Raw genomic sequence first — 19413 nt, 5'->3', positions numbered from 1 at the left:
AACAGAAGATTCTGTGGAGATTATGTGTTCCCTGCTGTAACTGTGTTCAAAAATGAACTGATGCCACAAGTCGAGGCAAGCCTGCTCTCTCTTGCAACAAAGTGTTTCTTCTGCACTGTATGTTGATGAAGTAAAGGAAATGCAAGACAGCAGAATCAGCATCTGTGTGTGTGTTTATGTGTGTGTGTCTAATGAGAGGGCTGGAGGTCTTAGACTTGCTTGTAAACAGGCCTGTAAATGAAACTAACGGCTTCCTCAGTCATCTTGCCAAAACCACATGTACCATACAAGCCTGCGTTGGATTTAGAGATGATTTCTCCGCCCAGCAACAAACAGACTGTTCACACAGCTGGGAGGTCCGAATCTCTCTGCACATTACTCCCCTCTCACAGTCCGTTGGTCCATCAGCCTGTCCAGTAGTTTTGTTTTAGGCTTATTTGTTCAGTATAGATTTTAACGATGCAGACTTTATGGAACAGTCAGGGCAGTGACACATCTTGCATTTGAAACCTCAAAGCCAATAGAGAGAAACCATCACACTATTTCCCCAATGTATTGACCTGAAACTACTGAACTCTTCACCTGAAGTCATGACCTTACCTCAGCAATAGTCAACAGACAAACCAGCTGATGCTTGCAGGTCAGTAACCTAAAATGTCAAAATTTATCCATACTTACAATTTTCTATCAATAACTGAGACAGACCTTCTCATATCTGCCAAACAGCTGACTATTTTAGAACATAATGCAAGCATTAGGATTAACATCAGTTTGGAAACAAAGTGAAGTTTAAAACATGGACAAAATTCTCTGTTAAGTTATTTCAGCAAAGTTCTCTGATAGTGCCACTCACTTAAGCCTGCATTAATTATTTTTTTGGCTGTGAACACAACACTGATATACTGTCGAATACCAAGGCCCCAGCTACAGCACCAGGCTTTGAAGCCAATTTTATATAGTGGCCAAATGTGGAATTACAACTTGTGGGACTGTCACGTGATGCTATTGAGCCCAAAAAGACCTTTTCCAACAGACCAGGGGTGGGCAACCTGTGGCTCTGGAGCTGTGGCTCTTTAGCCCCTCGCCAGTGGCTCACTGTGGCTTTGACAAAAAAATAGATATAAATGAATAAGGGTTATTTTTTTATTTCTTTTAAAGATGTTTTTTAGGGCATTTTGCCTTTGATAGACAGGACAGGTAAGATGGAAGGGGGGAGAGAGAGAGGGGGGACGACATGCAGCAAAGGGCTACAGGCCGGACTTGAACCTGGGCCGCTGCAGCAACAGCCTTGTATATGGGGCACCTGCTCTACCCACCAAGCCAGACGCCTAACCTTTTTTTTTTAATTTTTATTTTCATTGATCATTGTTGTAGGCCTTAAGTGTTTCTTTCATTTTCCCACTGTAAAAATGTATGGCATATGCACGGATTTAAAAAAAACAAAGCATTTTACAAAGAGACATCTGTAAGCCAGTGAATACATTTTTTGAGGATCACAGTCCCTACGAAAGGACAAAAGTCTTGAAGAACCACATGATTAAATCATTTTTTATCTCCATTCAAGTTAGTGTTGGGCTAAACTAGTAGTAGCTGGCTTGGCAGGTGGAAGTTAGCTGCTCTGCTGCTGTAAATCTTTGGTGCACTTGCTCTGCAGGCCATGGAAATTTATTTTTTTTGGCATCATGTGCCACTGAGCAACCTCCATAGGAATGAAAAGGCCTCACCTACAACACTATTCTCTTTATACATCTATGAGATAAAGTTTATATAATAAACATGTAACTGTGGCTTCTTTACACATTCAACCGACACAAAATAAAGTTAGCATACATTTAGAGTTGTATTTCTGGCCACCCGGTGAATATAAATATGGTATTCACTGTTCTTTTCGCTCTATTTTGGTCTCCACCAACTCCCACTGTAAAATGCTGGATCATTGGTGGCCACTATATTTATCAGAGTGGTAAAATTGAACAAAAACATGGATGAATGGGTCCAACACACAACGGACTTCGACCCAGGAGACTGGTGATTGTGTCCTGTGTGAAACTAAAAGTCAACACTGAGTTATTTTGTCATGTTGGTCATTAGTCACGTCACAACAGCATATGAAGAATATAGATGAAATCAGCTTAAAAACATTTATCAGTACACTACAGCTTAAAAAATGAACTAAGTAACATATATAACAGCAAGTTTCCCCTAACCCTGGTCTCAGACTTCCGAATTTCTCAAATTTTTCCAGCAGTTTCAATTCAGTTTTCAGAAAAGGAGAACAAATCCAGAAGCAACTGAGAACCCTGTGGAAATATTAGCAGTGCTAAAATAAACCATTGGCAACAGTAGATAAAATGAAAAATGAGATTCAAAAGAGTTTTTGGTGGTTGCACCAGTTTATACCTCACCTATGGAAGTTGTGTTGTAGGCTACTAATGGAGAGTCTGCAGACAGAGGAATATAATGTCTAAGTGGTCCTGAGCTCCTCTATGTTGCTGTTATGACACCGGTGGGAGCTTCATTGCAGATTGTTTTGACTTATGGTTTCCAAGGCAGGGTTTAGTTCAGAGGAGAGGAATGGCCAGAGCTTTAATGATTTCACCAGTCAGAGTTTTGTCTGTTTATAAACGGCTGCAAAGATAATCCTCTTGACTATGACACTTATTAGAAATAACTTGTAAACTACCATGAATTACTGTCTGTCTTACAATCCAAATTCTATGAAAAATAACTCTTATCATCTGAGGTTTGAAACCAGGATAGAAGGACTCCACTGTGATAATCAAATTGGAGCTACTTTTCTGACATGAGACTGATGTCTACCAGTTTAAACATTCTTCTGTTGTTACTTTTCCATGTCCATTTTGTATTTTTCCACTTCATTTACATCCTCTTAGCTCTCCAATTCAGTGCCTGAAAGTAGTGGTGGAAAAAATTACATTAGCTGTCTACAATTAAGGACAAAACCAGCTCGATGCCTTGCGGTTAATGAAACAAAAGCACCTTCAGTCAGTGGATCAGTCCACTGTGATGTGCCAAGGTGCCACACATGCCATCTGGCTCTCCTGCTGCATTAACACCTGCCAGCTGAAAATTCCTGAAAACCTACATCTGTGTCCTCTCAATTGGCTAGGAGACACTAGTGAGTGTTCACTAATACAGAATGTGTATTACAGTGTTTAAGATGTGTTTTTGTTTAAAATACCAGTATCGTTACTGCTGATAAATCTGTGCTTCATGTTTGATCACTGTGCTCCACAGCTCTGAAAAGGAGGAATGCAGCAGAGGTCTGGTTTAAGTGTGCGAGGACGACTGATTTACAGACCTAACAGAGTGCAGTAAAGCAAAGGAAAATAGCGAGGAATATAGAGTTTGCAGGAAAGGTAAAGCCAGTATAACATTAGTAAAGGAGAGCTTGCAAACAATAGCAAGCGAAGTGTCAGAGCTGCTCAAGATGAGCATCAACTGGTCAAAAAATTCTTCTGTAGCGCTGACTTTCACAAAGGTCACAGAAAAGTTAAACATTATTAAGAGAATATTTCAGCATATGCTTATTTACTTTTTTGCCAAGAGGTAGGGAGAAGATTGATACCACTCTAATAACTGTCCGTTATGTATGCTACATTCCATTTACCTTGAAAGTTAAGGGGCTACAGTACAACAAGCCAAAAAACCAAGATGTTGTTGGTATTACCAGTTGTAGCCAGGTTAGCCACTCTTAGTAAAACCAGTTGGACAGGACTGTGTGTATTACTGTTATAATGAGACACAAATATCGCAGATGTGCTAATAAACAGTAAATTAATTCAGCTTTCCCTACTGTTGATGCACAGAGCAACCATCTTGAATTTCGGGGTAAGAGTTGGTGAGATTCCTCCAACTTTCTGAGTCGGAAATCCAACAAAAAACCCCCCAAAACAACACCTACCAGCTCCTCTCAAGGTAATTTTAAACAAGTTGCTAGAGTACAAAAAAATTAGATGTAAAAACAACAAATATTGTGATGATTTTTGGTGAGACAAACCAGGCCAGTAGTTTAAGCCAGCTAAGCTAACAGTCTCCTGGCTCTGCTTCATATTCAAGCTACAAATATGAGAGTGGTAACTCTTTTATCTAACGCTTAGCAAAAAAGCAGATAGGCATATTTTCAAAAATGTCAAAGTATTCTTTAAGGGCCCTGACACAACAAGCCAACGGTCGGCCGTTGATCAATGTTGGCCGTTGATTAGCACCTTTTGCGCTAGTTTTTGTAGTGTGTCCTCAGTGTTGGCCCCTCCCAGCCCTTGTCCACTTTTTGTTGGCTGATTCAGCATGTTGAAGTGGCGTTGGAAATGGCAAGCCTGTCCTGAATTAAATCTTTCTAAGTGGCTGTTAAACTCAGTGCACACGAATAGGAACAGAAGTGAGGAAAGTAAACAAACAGCTAAAGTCAAGAGGGAGTGAGATCGAAACAAACTTATTATATGAGGTCAGATTATTTTTTTGAGTTCTATAACAGAAACTGTTCATCACTGACCCCCAATTAAATATCCTTTGTTCTTTCAACATCAGGTTGTTTTGTTCATGTGCTAACTGGCTAATGGCGGTCATCCAGTTTCCCTTCTTGATTGAGGAATACAGACTACCGCCATCTGCTGGTATGGAGAGATATTTCCTCACATGCAGGTGCAGACATACATGCTAGTTTGGCTGTGCAACTTTTTGGCTGAGACAAGGTGACATAAGGTGACGCAACAGTTGGCTTTTGTCGCTGCTAGATGCTTGATGTCTGTTTGGTGTGTCTGGGCATTTAGACAGCGTGATGTAGCAGATGAGCTGCTTGTATTGTGTTTACAGCCTCTCAGCAGCAACATGGAAACAGTGATATTTCCATCATGACTTCATATGCACCCAAAAGACTGTCTGTCGGCTGGCTGTCACTGGAACAAACTTACACAGACTTTTATGATTAATACTCGTCCCTGAAAGGAACTGTGTGTGAGTGACTCCTGCCTCTGGTAGCTGTGGGTCCAGACATAGCGCAAGTCTGATCAGACCATCAAACACACTTAGAGCATTAAAAAGACGTGGTCTCACCTGGAAAATATGACAGTGGCATTAGTAATGGTGCACTGCGTGCGCATGTACACACACAGGCACACAAACAAAAAGTGCTTTGAATAGTTGAGTGGCTGCACTGAAGTATTGTGTGGGACTACTTAGTGTCTTTACAGGAAAAGTCCATTTAAGGAAACACATCTTTTTACTCTTTAAAGATGAGTCATAAATTCACTCTATTTAAGACTTTAATTTAACACCCAGATCGATGTGTTGAACAAAGTAATCAGTTCATAAATAGGATGATCGAGGAAAGTGATTCCTATCCCCCAAAGAGGTCACAAGATGACACACAGGATAGGAATGAATCAAAAACATATCATACAACAAAACATTAGGTATGTTTTTCATGATCATTGCCAGTTTCTTGTGAAATGTAAGAAAGTTTTACCTCTTCAGGTCTCTTAATATTAATTCAATATGAAAACAAATATTTGTTAATACATTAAGCATTCAGCCTATGATAAACAATCACAAGTAGGCATTGCTTTGTTTTTAATGGCTCACTGTTTTAGGAAACAACCAGGGCACCCAAAAAGGAATTCTAGCTTAGCCTGTTTTTTATTAACCAGAAACTGATGGCAACCATCTAAAATGAATCAAATACAACTAAGCAAATCATCATCTGCTTTGTGTCCACAGAAGAGATGAACTTTCCCACACATTTTCCTGTAATTACATATCTTATAATTCGGACTTTGCATTCTGTAATTACGACGAAGCCGTCTCAGAATTATGTGATCTTTATCTTGTAATGACAGGAAAATGATACTGCCATTTTGAGATTGTTGCCTCATTATTACCACTAGGAAATGTTCTTGTTATGAGAAAACAGTTGTCACCATTTGCGTAAACGGGAACATAATGACTCCACCTCAATGGTACTTCCATCTTGGTTTGTCGCATTACGAGAAAATACAGATGGTGTTATGATTAGTATGCGTGTATTGTGCAAAGCTTTTAGAATTTACAGGGCTTTTGTTGTTAAAAACACACTCTGATCCACTTGTAATTAGATGTTGAGTAAATGAGAAGTGGAAGTCATAATTATGAGATATGGGAATCATAATAATGTTTATTCAGTTGCTCCTAGCTCCTTTTTATCCTTTTAAGGTTTCAAATAAAACCCCCACACAGTCACCACTCGATGGTGTAGTCAACAGAATCAGATAAAAAGTGAATAGGATTCTGTTTGCAATATTCTGACAAAAAAAACAACAACTGCATCTCAGTCAGTGAAGGAACTAATTTTGACTCCCATCAGCAGTCTTTGTCATTATTTTTTGTCTCTTCACAGTCTCAGAGCTCTCCAGATGGTTAGACACTTCCTCCAACAGAATTAACTGTGAGATGACATCATGACACAAAGCAGGCTCGAAAAACAAAGTGCAGGAATGTTACACATGAATGGAAGTCAACCAAGGAGCAAATCCTTTAACACACCATTAAATGACAAGTGTCAAGGTAACAAAAACAGTCTTTGTGCCTACTGTCGTTGCTCCTTCCATTACATGTATTTGACCATGTTTAACTGTACATAATAGATACACGCTTGTTTATACTGTGCATAATCTACCTGCATATTGTATAGAGATGTGAGATAAGATCCATTTTTTACTAAATTATCCCACTTGATTATCGTTCATCCTGTCCATTAATTTTTTACATATATCTATATGAATTTTGTTTGAGCTATCTAGTTAGAAGCTAAACTGCTAACCAGAGGCCTGTACTATGAAGCAGGATTTGAAGTTAGCAAGGTAACTTCAGGGTTAACTCTGGGTTTCAGTACTACGAAGCTGGTTCTCTTTTTACTAGGATAAATCACTGTGGTAACTTACGCTGAACAGCTAACCTGCTCGGGAGCTGGTTATGTTCAGGGTATTGGATCACAGCCTGTCAACACCCCAACCTCTGACCAGTCACATCACTGAAGAAAAAAAGTATCCATGAACGTAAGTCTGGAGTTTCAGGTAAAAAAAGAGTAGCCTATATATTGTTAGAGGTCAGTAGAATCAGGGCTCTATTTCCACTGGTTTTAAAACAGCTTCTTACAAACACAGAGATCGTTTACAGACTAAACACATGATTTTAGCAGGAATTTAACGTATGCAAAGTTTATTTTAGTCCACAGTGATCGCTGACAGTGTTGCTAATTTTACACTCTGATTCAATCACTGCAGCTCACAATAACATGAGACACGTGTGTGATGAGAACTAGGAAAAAGGATAAAATTTTATCAGAAAAATAATCCACACACTGTTAACTGGCTCCAGTTATTATAAATGCAACATTTCGGTCAGCTAAACCTCATCAGTCATTAACTACTTTCCACCCTTAAATTCAGTAGCAGAAACAGTCTGGCATCACTTTAAAGTGTTTTATGTGACATATTCAGCCTAGTTTCATCATCATCCAACTAAATAGCAAAAATTACTCTACTGATGCAACATACAGCCTAGTGATACTTATACGTAATGTAAGTCTCAGCCAATGGTGAGTTTTTAGATAATATTTTCAATATCTCTGCATTTTCTGTTATAAGATTACAGAGTATTGTTTACATCCCACGCCACCAACATTGTAATGTCTTGCAGTGCCAGACACTTTCAGTACCGTTTCATGTCATATCATAAGAAACAACGTACTTAACTCGTGGTTCTGATGATGTCACTCGTGATTACCACCCCCGTGTCTTTCACATGAACACACTTGTGGCTGGGTAGGAAAACCCAGAGTTGACTGAAATGGTTGATAACCAGCTTTGTAGGACCCGTTATCCAGACGGCCAATGTTTGGGTTAGTCAAGCCAGAGAACGTAAAAGATATCCTGGGTAAGTTGAACTGGCTTTGTTGTACAGGCCTCTGGTCTCACTCAGTCTCACAAGTCTCACAGCATGCATGTAATGAGCTGAAGGTGACACAGTGCCTCCTGAGACTGGAACTTTTGTTTGGTAAGCATTTTTAATTTCTCCTAGCTATTTGGCATCAGTAGGATCTGATAAGTCATTGTCTTTAAACAGGAAGTAGTATTTGAACTAAATTACGTCCTCAAATGGGACACTGGGTTTAATTTTAATAGCCCCAAGTGTGAAATAAAATGTAATACTGTTAATTTCAGTGCTTGAATATTGTTGTACAAAAACAAAATCACAAACAGTGCAACATTATTCTGTAACTCTCTGGGTTAGAGGTCACTGTTCAAGTATAAAAAAAAAAAGTTCAGAACTGTTTATTTCAATGCCTGAACGTGGCTGTGCAAAAACTAAACTGTGATTTGTTCATTTTGTAACTCTATGAATTTTCCTTGCTCCATACTCCAAGCTAGGAATGTGTCAAATGCTACTATAATTAAGTCCCAATGTCCACAAACAAATACTGAATTGGTCAAATGTGTATGTCTATGAAACTACAAACATTATTAAACATTCACAAACAGGTTTCAACCATAAAATTTGTTCAGGTTTTGTCCTTTGTCCACTTTTGTGTCGGCATCAGCCACAGACTGACTTGGCAGAGATGGCAGCCATCTTGTTTTTACATTGATTAGTGTATTGTGCTCAGGAGAATATAGTAGATAATCTCCCCTTAATTAAGGCTGGTGTGAAATCTATTTCTTTTCAGTTATAAATATTTGCTAAATTTCATGATTATTATGGTTAAATCTGACACATAAACAAGGGTGTAATGTGAATCACTGTTTTCTCTAGATTGTTTGTATTTCATGTGGTGACAGCTAAGTAGCAGCAGCTTTTCAAAAAGTACACAATATTATCTTAACAATGTCCATTTTATTTTTTTGTCGCACAAACCAAACTTCATGTTTCAGCATCATGGACATCAGCTTTCAAATTAAGGTTTAATGTAACAATATTTTTGTAAAGCAGAGTTTTAGACAATTAGCAGATTTGGACTGCTCCATGTGTGGACTGGTGTGGCTGTTTAACACTGCCCAGCTAAGTGAGTCAGATAGTCTCATGGGAAGGCTACTGAATTTTGCCATTCATACATGTTTCCCTTTCCCTCCTAAGACAGCTCAGTTTAACCAGAGCACATTTCCTTGTACAGTCAGAAATGAGAGGGTTTGTCAAAGTTCCTATTCAGTAATAACACACAGATGTACGACCCTGCTGAGGCAGAACTTGGAAAAGATGGAATGAGAGAGAGAAAGAAACCCATGGGAATGCGCTGGTGGTATGAGAAATGTTTTGATCATGACTTTTGGCATCCTGATAAAATAACACTGGTTTAGTGTACAAGTTCAAACTCTGGCATCTTTTGAAGGTCAGTTTTCCCTTCAGTGTTTGGGTGTGTATCTACATATTGAAAGCATAATAAATCGGATTCTTCTCTGGTTTATGGCTGTATGGCCGAGCTGTTCGATTTCACGAGTGATGAGTTGGCTATAGCCAAATAAAAATCTGAAGTTGAGTCACGTCTTTTTTTATAGATGAGGTCGGCCAGTCACATACAGTGACCCTTGTTGCATGTTCAGAAGATGGATCAGATGTAAATACTCTCAAGCACTCGCAGGCAGAAGACCCAGTCATACGGCAGCTGGTGGTAGGACATTTTGTTTCCATCCAGTCGTAGGATCTTCATCCTGGAGTAAGACAGAGGTCCCACCTCTCTGCAGAAACTGCTCACATTGAACTCTGTGGTGAACAGACAGAAAACAGACAGGGTTTTTTTTTAAACACATACAGACCACATTTTATTATTAGAGACTCATTTCTCACTAGAGAGACAGACATCTGCTTATTACTGCCTTGTCAAAGCACTGTATGTAAAGACCAAACCAGAGCTTTGATTTCACATCATGTGCCATGTGTTCATCATATGTAAATTATTAAGATGAAACATTTCAATCACACTTTGACATTTGCCTTACTGAAGAGGGTCTGCACAGTCTGCACATGTCCCTCTTCTACTCAAAGAGCCTGCATTTCCTGAATGTCTCACAGGTGCTGTGGTGAAAACTGAGAATAAGGAAACCACAACGCCCTCTTTTGCTTTCTCACTTCATTTCAGTAGTAGAGCCTCCCTTGGCCCAGACTGTAGGCTTTGGCAGAAGGAGCCACGGTAGCCGTCATGCTGCTAGCTAGACGATGAGGTGCGTGTTATTGTGAAAGTGTTTTGCCGTCTGTCTGTCCGGTTGGTACACAGCTCAGCTGTCTGCTGCTTCACAGATTGAGAACACACTTCAACTTTTTGCCAGAGTCTGTGAACCAAAATTATAGACCAGGTCATTGCTGCTGGATGGTCATGTGAGTCAAGATGGCTACAAATCTGCTGCAATGTTATTTAGATCCTATCGGCCAAAAAAGGTCAGAGTGATGGGGAGCAGACAGACAGGGAGAGGAAAGAGGAGACCATGAAGAGGGGAACAGCATGTGCTTCTGGCTCATCTGGCACTCTTACCTCTGAATCCATCACAGATGTTTTCATACCACTCTCCTCTCTTCTTTGCTAACCTACTTTCCCCTCATCCAACCACCCAATATTCCCTCTCCTCTCCTCCACCCTCCTCTCGCTACTTCTCTCTCCATGTCTCCAAGTCCCTCCCTTTATTCTCTCTCTTCTTCCATCCCTAACTCGCCTCGCCTGCTAGCTGCCCAACCTCAGCCCCTCTAGCGTCCGCATGCAGTGATGAAGGCCAGCTGTGTTTCTTTGCGGTTCCTGTCACATTTTCCACATTTCTTCTTCTCCCTTACAACATGGTTTAGGTGTCAGACCTCCTGAGGCCTCATACTTCACTTGACTGTCACAAGAAGTGAATGCATTGTTGAATTGTAAAATGTAGGAATGTGCGCACATGTGTGGAGAATTAGCATTTTACTGACATGGAGTCAGTGACACCGTTAAAATCACAGTGTAAAAAGTGACTGCATGTTGTGTGTGTGTGTGTGTGTGTGTGTGTGTGTGTGTATGTGTGAATGTTTTCTTTGTGTATGTATATATCTCACCTTGTATTTGATTGGCCTCAAGGTAGAGGTACTGCAGGGTGGTGGGGACTGTGGGAATGGTTGTTAGTTTGTTATAAGAAAGGTCCAGTTCCACCAGGCTAGAGAAGTTGAAGACCTGCAGGTGGACGCCGCTGCTCTGCAGACCACAGTGACTCAAATGAAGGTACTTGAGGCTGAGAAATCCAACGAAACTGTCTTCATCCAGCTCAGAGAAAGTGTTGTTGGACAGATAGAGCTGCTGGACAGAAGGGGGTAAATGCTTGGGGACGGATGACAACGAATTCCCACTGAGGTCCAGCAGGTTCAGACTGACCAGACCTGCAAACACACAAACACACATGCAAAACTGAATACTGACAAATTTGTGTGACAGAATGAGTGTAAACATTGTCACTGTTAAATGCCAGTAATATTCAGTGTTAATGAGTGTAATCAGACTGATCGGAGCAGTCTCAGGGCCAAACATAAGGGTGTGACATAACTGTGCCACAGTTAGAATTCCAAAAACAAATTGATCATCATCACATGGAAAACATTTTAAAAACTCAGGGTTTTGGACATTGTCCATTTTAGAATTCCATCCTTTCAGACTCAAATTTCCAGACTTCTTGGTAGAATTATTTAAACCATATTTGACATCTGAGTCCAAATAGCTAGATGTTTATTACATAAGAAATGGTTTTAAAAAGTGATTGTTAACATGGATGTAACCCTCGGATAATATGTGATATTATGTTGCAAAATATTTGCCAGAGGAAGGTACTTAGCTTGTACAAATCAATCAACACCAACCCAAACAAGTTCATCCCTGCCTATAGACGAGGCTGACTAACTGGTGCTACCGATACTTGTATTATTTTCTCTTAGCATATTATGTAAATAATATTTATTATTATTATTTCTTGTATATTTTCTAGTCTCCTTCCTAAGTAAAAACTGAAAATTATTGTAATAAGTTAAATGATTATCATGGCGTCCTAGGGAGCCTTGTTTATTCACTGTGTCCATGGATACAACGATGAATGTAGACCCGAAGGTATGATTTCCTTATGCTGAAAAGAGTCTGTTTACCTTTCTGATCACTACATCACTGTGTTACTCATAAATGCAAATTCTATTCACTTCAAAGATATTGCCATATTTTCTTTCAACCTAATTTTCCTCGGCCATGGATGCGCAGATTTGGCTCAGTTAGGCCCCAATCACACAAAGTGTTTTCGCAGTTGGAGGCAACTTTTTGTAATTGTTTTTAATGAGAATGAAGCTTTTTGTTCGCTGTTTCTGCTTTGCAACATGCCTCATGTGTCTGCACTCCAGGCACCTGGCGTTTTTGCCAGAGCACCGTGCACTCAAGGTGAAAAACTTAAGCTCAGTGCAGAAAAGCACCTCCATCATGCCTGCTTTAGCCTTCATCGAGGCGAAGCTCCTGGACGAACTGGTGGTACTCCCCGTGATCTGCCCTCTTTTTTAGGGTCTCATGTACCCACACAGGTCTCCGTTTCCCTGTGCCCGACAAACCATTTGCTGATGGCCTCTCACCCTCAACTAGAGCTACAGCAAGTACCCTCTGCCTGAACATTTTAGGAACTAGATGCTGATTATTGTGAAATAAAATAAATAAATAAACGGTAGATTTATTGTACGGGAAGGTTAGGGTAAGCAGGTGATGGGGTGGTTGCCTGGCAACAATAAAAGGGCACATTAAGCATTTTTTAACTAGTGGCATTCGGTTAAAAACAAAAAGGCAGTGTTGTGCGCCTCGCGTTTTACAACCTGCGAAACATTTTTGTGATCGGGGCCTTATAAGGCACTTGGGGTGGCGCTGTTCTGCAGGCTGTGACATAGCGGCAGCTCTGTGTGCTTTCAGTCACATGTCATACATATTGCCTTGCTCTTGATGACATCCAGCTTGCCCTGGCCTGCACTCTTTCAGACAGTGGTTAATATTTTGGCTGCGCTGTCTGCCTGCTCAAAACACCATGAAAAACTCTGCTTGTATGATCAGTTTATTTTCTGAAAGTCAGATTTTTATGTTTTAGAAAACAGAATAGAGGCAATAGTCTTGAAATACAAGTCTTTTTCTTTTCCCATCCTTATCCAGACCTGGAAATGACTAAAATCAAATCCCATCCTTTCCATACTGCATAGGAAACCTGAAAACTGTTACCTAAACACATACAGTGAAAGAGTTTAGGTACACCAGACATGTTATAATTACAGTAGCAATCACTGACACATCACAGTACACTATTTTCATTGAACTATTAGTGTCCACACAGCGTACTGAGCTGGTGTTAAGCTTTGCCCTGAAGAAATGGTGTTGAATATTATTTAATTTGCTTAACTTTCAGTTGTAGTTTCAGTTTTATGGTGCATTACATATTTGCAGAGAGATGTGAAATCAAATCACTACTGAATTAAACCCCTTATCCCCAACTACCCTAATAACCACTTACACATAGATGTGTATTCCGGTCTAAATGGGTTAAATGGAAACTTGTGGCCAGCAACAGAAGGAAAAACATGTACGGTGTTTACGTCTTTGTTAACTGAGGTTTTTACATGATGTCAACAGGTACACAAGAGCAGGATTCACTTTCCACCCAAAAGCAGATTCGGCATGTCTAAAGACAGGAAATGACACATTACACTACCTTTGAGGTCTCCCTCTGTGATGGTTTGCAGTCTGTTTCCCTGCAGCAGCAGCAGCGTCAGGTTGTGGAGGTTCTGGAAAGCTCCGGGGCTGATGCTCCTGATTTGGTTGTGGGCCAGTCGCAGCTGCTTGAGTCCAGCTGGGAGAGCACTGGGCACTGATTTCAGGTGGTTGTGGTTTGCAAAAAAGTAGGACAGCTGGCTCTGGTTCTGCAGGGCGGCCTGGTCCAGCTTGTCGCTCTGCAGCTGGTTGTGGTCCAGGATGAGCCAGCGTAGATCAGTGATGTTGGCCAGAAAGGAGGAGGACAGAGACGAGATGTTATTGCCCTGGGAACAAAAGAAAAAAATGCCTGATGGATTTTGACTTTTCACACTTTCACAGTTAAACTAAAATCAGCGCAGTGCAGCGGAGGTCAACTTCTGGTGGAGAATATACTGTACAATGTGAGCAGGAAATGAAAAACCACTGTGGGTTAGTGGCAGACCATTGTAAAGACAACACACGCTCAGTGCCCGTGTCAGTGTTTGTTCTACCTGTAAAAACAGGTATTGAGTTCTGTCTGGCAGGTGGTCAGGGATGTCTGCCAAGCCTCTATGGTCACAGTAGAGTGCTGTGGGCCAATGGATAGGGCAGTCACACTGTTCAGGGCAGGATTCGGGGTTGTTGGCTCGGAACCAGGCTGAGTCCATCCGTCCCTGCAGGCTTGTCACACTGGGCTCACCCAACAGGCGATTAATCCACAGAGGAACACCTCCATAATCTGTGTTAGCTACAGTAGTGGCTGAGGCAGAGTCAAAAATGTACAGCAGGACCAACACAGCACAGCACAGGGGAGCCATGGAGACAGCTGCTGAGATATAACCCTGTCAGTTACACATAAAGACAAAGGTGGTGAGTAAAGACAAACTGATTTTACATGTCAGAGTCAATTTTATAGTTACAATGAGCACGTTTATAAGTCTGTGAAAGTTGCACAATGTCTCCTGTGGCTCTTTAAGAGCTTTGTCAAGTCCAAAAAAATACTGAATAAAGTAAGTGATATCACAGGGGTGTTTTGGCTTCAGCATGGGAACAACAAATCTTTAGCAGAAAGCCTGCAGGTCATTCAGTTTGGAAATCTGATGTCGGGTATTAGGCAGGCAAAGTCTTACAAAACCATAGACTGTGTAGTAGCTGTGGGTGAAGCTATCGAGATGTCACCCATTTGCATCTAAATCACTGTGTCAAAACCTTGAGATTGGCTTTTTGGCTGTCACCATCTTGTAAAGGCCAGAAGTGACAGTATTTGGTCCAGAGGGTGGAGCTGTGGAGGAGCAAGGGGTGGATCTGACTGAGAAAGCATAGACATTGCTGTGGTAGCATGTTTTCAAACACAGGGTAGCCATGGTCTAAAGCAGGGGTGCCCAAATACTTCTCAGTGGAGGGCCAAAAATGAATCAGGGTGGAGGGTCACGGGCCAAAACTAAACATTCATGTTGCAGTGCATTTAATTAAATGACTATGATATAACTATGCAAAATAAACAGTCATACAAAGTAATTTAGAAAATGAATAACATTTCTGTTTATTGAAAGCAGAAAAATAATGAGTACCAGGCCTATGTCTCTAAAAACATGGGACACAACATGTCCCTACAAGACCAATATATTACAGTCTCCACTGTCTTGAACAATCATTTTCAAATAGGAATATAATTGAACAACAGCTTTAGCTTTTTAGCCTTTTCTTGTAAATCACTGAACTGTGTTTACATTAATTTCAGCTGAAACAATAACCATACAGAGCAGAACATTGCGAGTTCCTGACACACTTCAAAGTCCTCATTAACGCCTCGCAGGAAGACGAGCAGCTGTGCCGAGTCCGATATATCCATGCTTTCATCACACGCGATGGAGAAGGCAGAAAATTGACCTGCTTCCTGGACAATTTGGCCCCGAACGTCTTCGGCCATATCCTCCACACGGCGGGTGACGGTGTTCCGTGACAAACTTATCTGGGAAAAAGCCCGCGTCTGATTTGGGCACACGGTGTCAGCAGCAACTGTCAGACATTGTTTCACAAAATCACCCACAGCAAACGGTCGTCCGCTTCTGACAATGATGGAGCTAAGCTGATAACTTGCCCGAGTGGCATTCTCTTGTACAGTTGACGGCTGGAGTAGGGTACGTTGTTGGGAGGTTAACTTTGATAGCAGGTCTCCAGCCTTCACCTTTCTCTCGTCTCCGGTGTATTTTGAGAACTGATGGGAATGCTGGGTTTCGAAGTGGCGACGGAGATTGTATTCTTTTAAAACAGCGACTCTCTGCTTGCATATTAGACATACTGCCTTGGAATCAATTTCAGTAAAAAAGTACTCGTGTTCCCAACAATTTTTAAACTTTCTTTTGTCAGTGTGCCAATTCCTCACACGCTCCATGCCTCCATCCCAGCATCTTCTCCCTCTCTGGTCAGTTCCGGCCGGATTTGAGCTGACGGGAGCTAAACAGCGCCACCCTACCCTCAATGTAACACAATGCTGATTTGTGGTCAGTAGAGGAAGTGCAACAATAAATAAATATTTAAAGAGATATTCCGACTGCTGGCAGCGGGAAAATAATAATTATTTAATTATTGAAAATTTGAGCATGGGCCGCAGGCCAAAACTAATTGGTTGGCCCGCGGGCCCCAAATTGGGCAGCCCTGGTCTAAAGCATACCCTGCTTTACTATCTATTTTAGTTCAAATGTGACCAAAATGAACGTCATGCTGTGTTGCATAAGACTTGAAACTAGTGACTGAGCCTGTCAGCTAGTTAGGAAAATGTTTACTGAGGTAGTAAATCAACAGAGAAGTAGACATCTATAGTACAATCAGACTTCTTTTTGCAACCAGTGGAGTCGCCCCCTCCTGGCCATTAAAAAGAATGAAGGTTTAAGACACCTCTGCATTGTTTTCACTTTTTAGACATGGCAAGAACTCCTTGAACAAAATATGCTATCAAGTTGGTTTTTAGAGCTTGACCCATTCTGCCTCTGCAGCATCAGTTTCCACCTTTTCTTCTGATGGTCAGACAATCCACCATGCTGATCCAGATTTAAATATCTCAATACTGGATGAATTGCAATGAAAATTTGTAGACATTCATACTTGACTGATGAATCCAAATGACCTTAGTGATCCCACAGCTTTACCTCTAGTACCACCAGAAGATAGACGTTTTCACTTATCCAGTAAAATGTCTCAAATCTTTCAGAAATCTACCAGATGAATTGAAAGCGGCAAACTCTGGGGCTGAAAAATGAGGCCAATTCAGAAGTGCTAAAAACTGCAGTTCCTTGAATGGCCACTTGAGGCTCTAGAAGCGAGTCAATCTCAATAAACCCCCATGTTAAAATGCCCAAGTTTACAGAGGAAATAAACATGTTTACAACCTGGTAGAACGAACAGTTTTGGTCTCTATAGCTACTTTCCCCTTTACATAACAACTGTACAGGGGGGGAATTTTTATTTTACTTACCCATTTACATTTTATTAAGGCCTAAGTTTTGGCCATAATTGCCGTCTGTGAGGCATCACCACAGTCTGAGTCACATCCACCTCTCACACCTGCTCCTTTCAATATGGTCACTTCTGGCTCCAAAAAAACAAGATGACGACAACCAAAATGCCAAACTTGAGGTTTCATAAGTGGAGTCCACAAACCAATGGAAAGGACATTCCCCTATACTTTGTGGTTAATGCTAAATAGCAAATGTTAGCATGTTAAAAGGCTAGACTAAGATAGTGAACATGGTGAAAATTACACAAAGAAGCATCAACATGTTAGCATTTGCTCACTTGCATAAGCTTGTAGCTCAAAGCTCTGCTGTATTTAAGTATAGACTCACAGATCTGCTGGCATGGCCATAGGCTTCTAATCTTTTCCAGTTCCCTCACCTTGAAGTGTAACACTACTACTTGCTGGAGTGACCCTTTAAGGAATGATGCAACCATTAGGCTTTGAAAAGCCAGATGAAAAACAGTTCCAGTGTGAGGTCAAAAAAGGTCACTTTTTTTTATAGCAGTCCCTGATACGTGTTAAAGAATCAGAGTAGATTTAAGTGGTTTGAGGTGCAGCACAAGTTGAGATGGCTGCTTTTGCACACACACATAAAACTTCTGAGTATGAGAGGGAAGAATAGATTTTTTCCCTGCATGCACAGCTGTAGATGATTACGGTAATACCCACAAAGTTGCTGTCCACACAAGCACACACTCATACACACACAGACTCTCAGTTACAATATGACACAGCAGTTTGTGAGAAAGGTTTGCATCATCAGGAAGTTTGACTTTATCAGCATGTTTGCACTGTTGCATTTTACCTTTCTTACCTTTAGCATAGTCTTACAGTACACGCTAGAGGTTTCCAAGAGATTAGCAGTGTTATGTAACTGTGCCTCATCAAGCCAACTGTTATTACACAAACACACAATGCAGATTTTAACATTTCCAGTTTTGCCTGCCATGCAGAAGACAGGAAAAGGAAGCAGACGGGAAAACAACAACAGACTGACTTACCTGTTTGAGCAGGAGCTACACAGCGAGGACAAGTTGTCTTAAATTCCCAGTGAAACTGGCGGAAGCTGCATGGAAATATGTGTGTGTGTGTGTTAATAGGTCTGCACGTGTGTGTGTGTGTGTGTGTGTGTGTGTGTGTGTCTGTGTGTTTTCAAGCTACCGGCGATGTTTACCCACTGTCTGATGCATTCCTCCTCTTCAAACGCTGCCCACATCCCAGACCCCAGACCTCCTCCATAATCTTCCCTAACTCACTTCTTCCTTCTCCCTTGTGTCAGCCCTTGGTAACGGTAACATTTGGTGATAATATGTTTGCTTGTACCATGGAGATGAAATACACAAAAAGACTGACAAAAACTGCTGAGGAAGGAAATGAGGAGGAAAGAAGTGAAATTATGGCAACAGGGTTTGGATTCTGATGGTGCAGAGATTTCAGTGAGAAAATCTTGATCAGCATTCAAGTGCATCGTGTGTGTGCATGTGTCTTTGTGTGCGTGTGTGTGTGTCTGTGTGATTGGTTCTACAGTACGTGTTCTGCCTGGAGGCATTCAAGCCACAAAGTACCTGGGGAGCCAAGGAGACCATTCTATGTGTGTAAGTGTGTATCCTTGTGTGTGCATCTCTGTCCATCTGTATGTGTTCGACTGTGCGTGTGTGTGTGTTTGTGTTGAAGGAAGAAACTTCTTGCAAGCATCTGAACAGAGCAGCGGAGAAGAAAATGATTCCAGATTCCTTTCCCCCCCTCCCAAGTATGAGGGAAGCACTGTGAGAAAAGAAGCATGGTGGACAACAAGAGGGAAAAGTGAAGATGGTAGCCTATTCTACTGACCAGAGCATGAAAGAGCGCCCTCTTGGAAGAACACATGGAATGACACCCACAATTAAGCTAAAATTATGACATGATGAGTGCTGTCATGTGTTTTTTAGGAGGGGGAGGGGCAACAATAGAGTATCTTCTGTTAAATAGAAATAATGAAAATAACATTGTTTTCCTTTTTTTTTACTGTAAATGCTCTTTGTGTGCATGTGGTATGGGCTACTGCAGCAGTCTCAGTGTTATTTTACAGAGCGTAGTATTTACAGTATGAATGTGTGGGTAATAGAGAATGACACAGAGGAGTGTGTGTGTGTAAAGTTTAATTTAAACTCTACAACTCATA

General features: G+C 41.0%; 1 protein-coding gene across 5 annotated transcripts; it reads right to left on the bottom strand.

Annotated features, from left to right (window-relative positions):
• Window positions 1-8866: 8866 nt before the first annotated feature.
• On the bottom strand, window positions 8867-18595 carry LOC117256574 (lumican). Of its 5 annotated transcripts, none has more exons than XM_033626064.2 (6): window positions 18431-18521; window positions 18254-18318; window positions 14248-14577; window positions 13716-14040; window positions 11062-11379; window positions 8867-9750 (listed from the first exon to the last, which is right to left on the bottom strand). In XM_033626064.2, the coding sequence occupies exons 3-6, from the start codon at window positions 14551-14553 to the stop codon at window positions 9599-9601; spliced, it is 1101 nt and encodes a 366-aa protein (XP_033481955.2). In that variant the 5' UTR covers window positions 14554-14577; window positions 18254-18318; window positions 18431-18521; the 3' UTR covers window positions 8867-9598. The 5 variants fall into 5 exon arrangements, with proteins under 5 accessions (XP_033481955.2, XP_033481954.2, XP_033481952.2 ...); XM_033626063.2 differs by having other exon boundaries at window positions 18427-18515; XM_033626061.2 differs by lacking the exon at window positions 18254-18318 and having other exon boundaries at window positions 18427-18595.
• Between the last annotated feature and the right edge of the window lie 818 nt (window positions 18596-19413).

Source organism: Epinephelus lanceolatus, chromosome 1 (assembly GCF_041903045.1).
Source record: "Epinephelus lanceolatus isolate andai-2023 chromosome 1, ASM4190304v1, whole genome shotgun sequence".
In the NCBI taxonomy this organism is placed as follows: domain Eukaryota; kingdom Metazoa; phylum Chordata; class Actinopteri; order Perciformes; family Serranidae; genus Epinephelus; species Epinephelus lanceolatus.
This window is presented reverse-complemented; position numbering and strand designations above follow the sequence as displayed.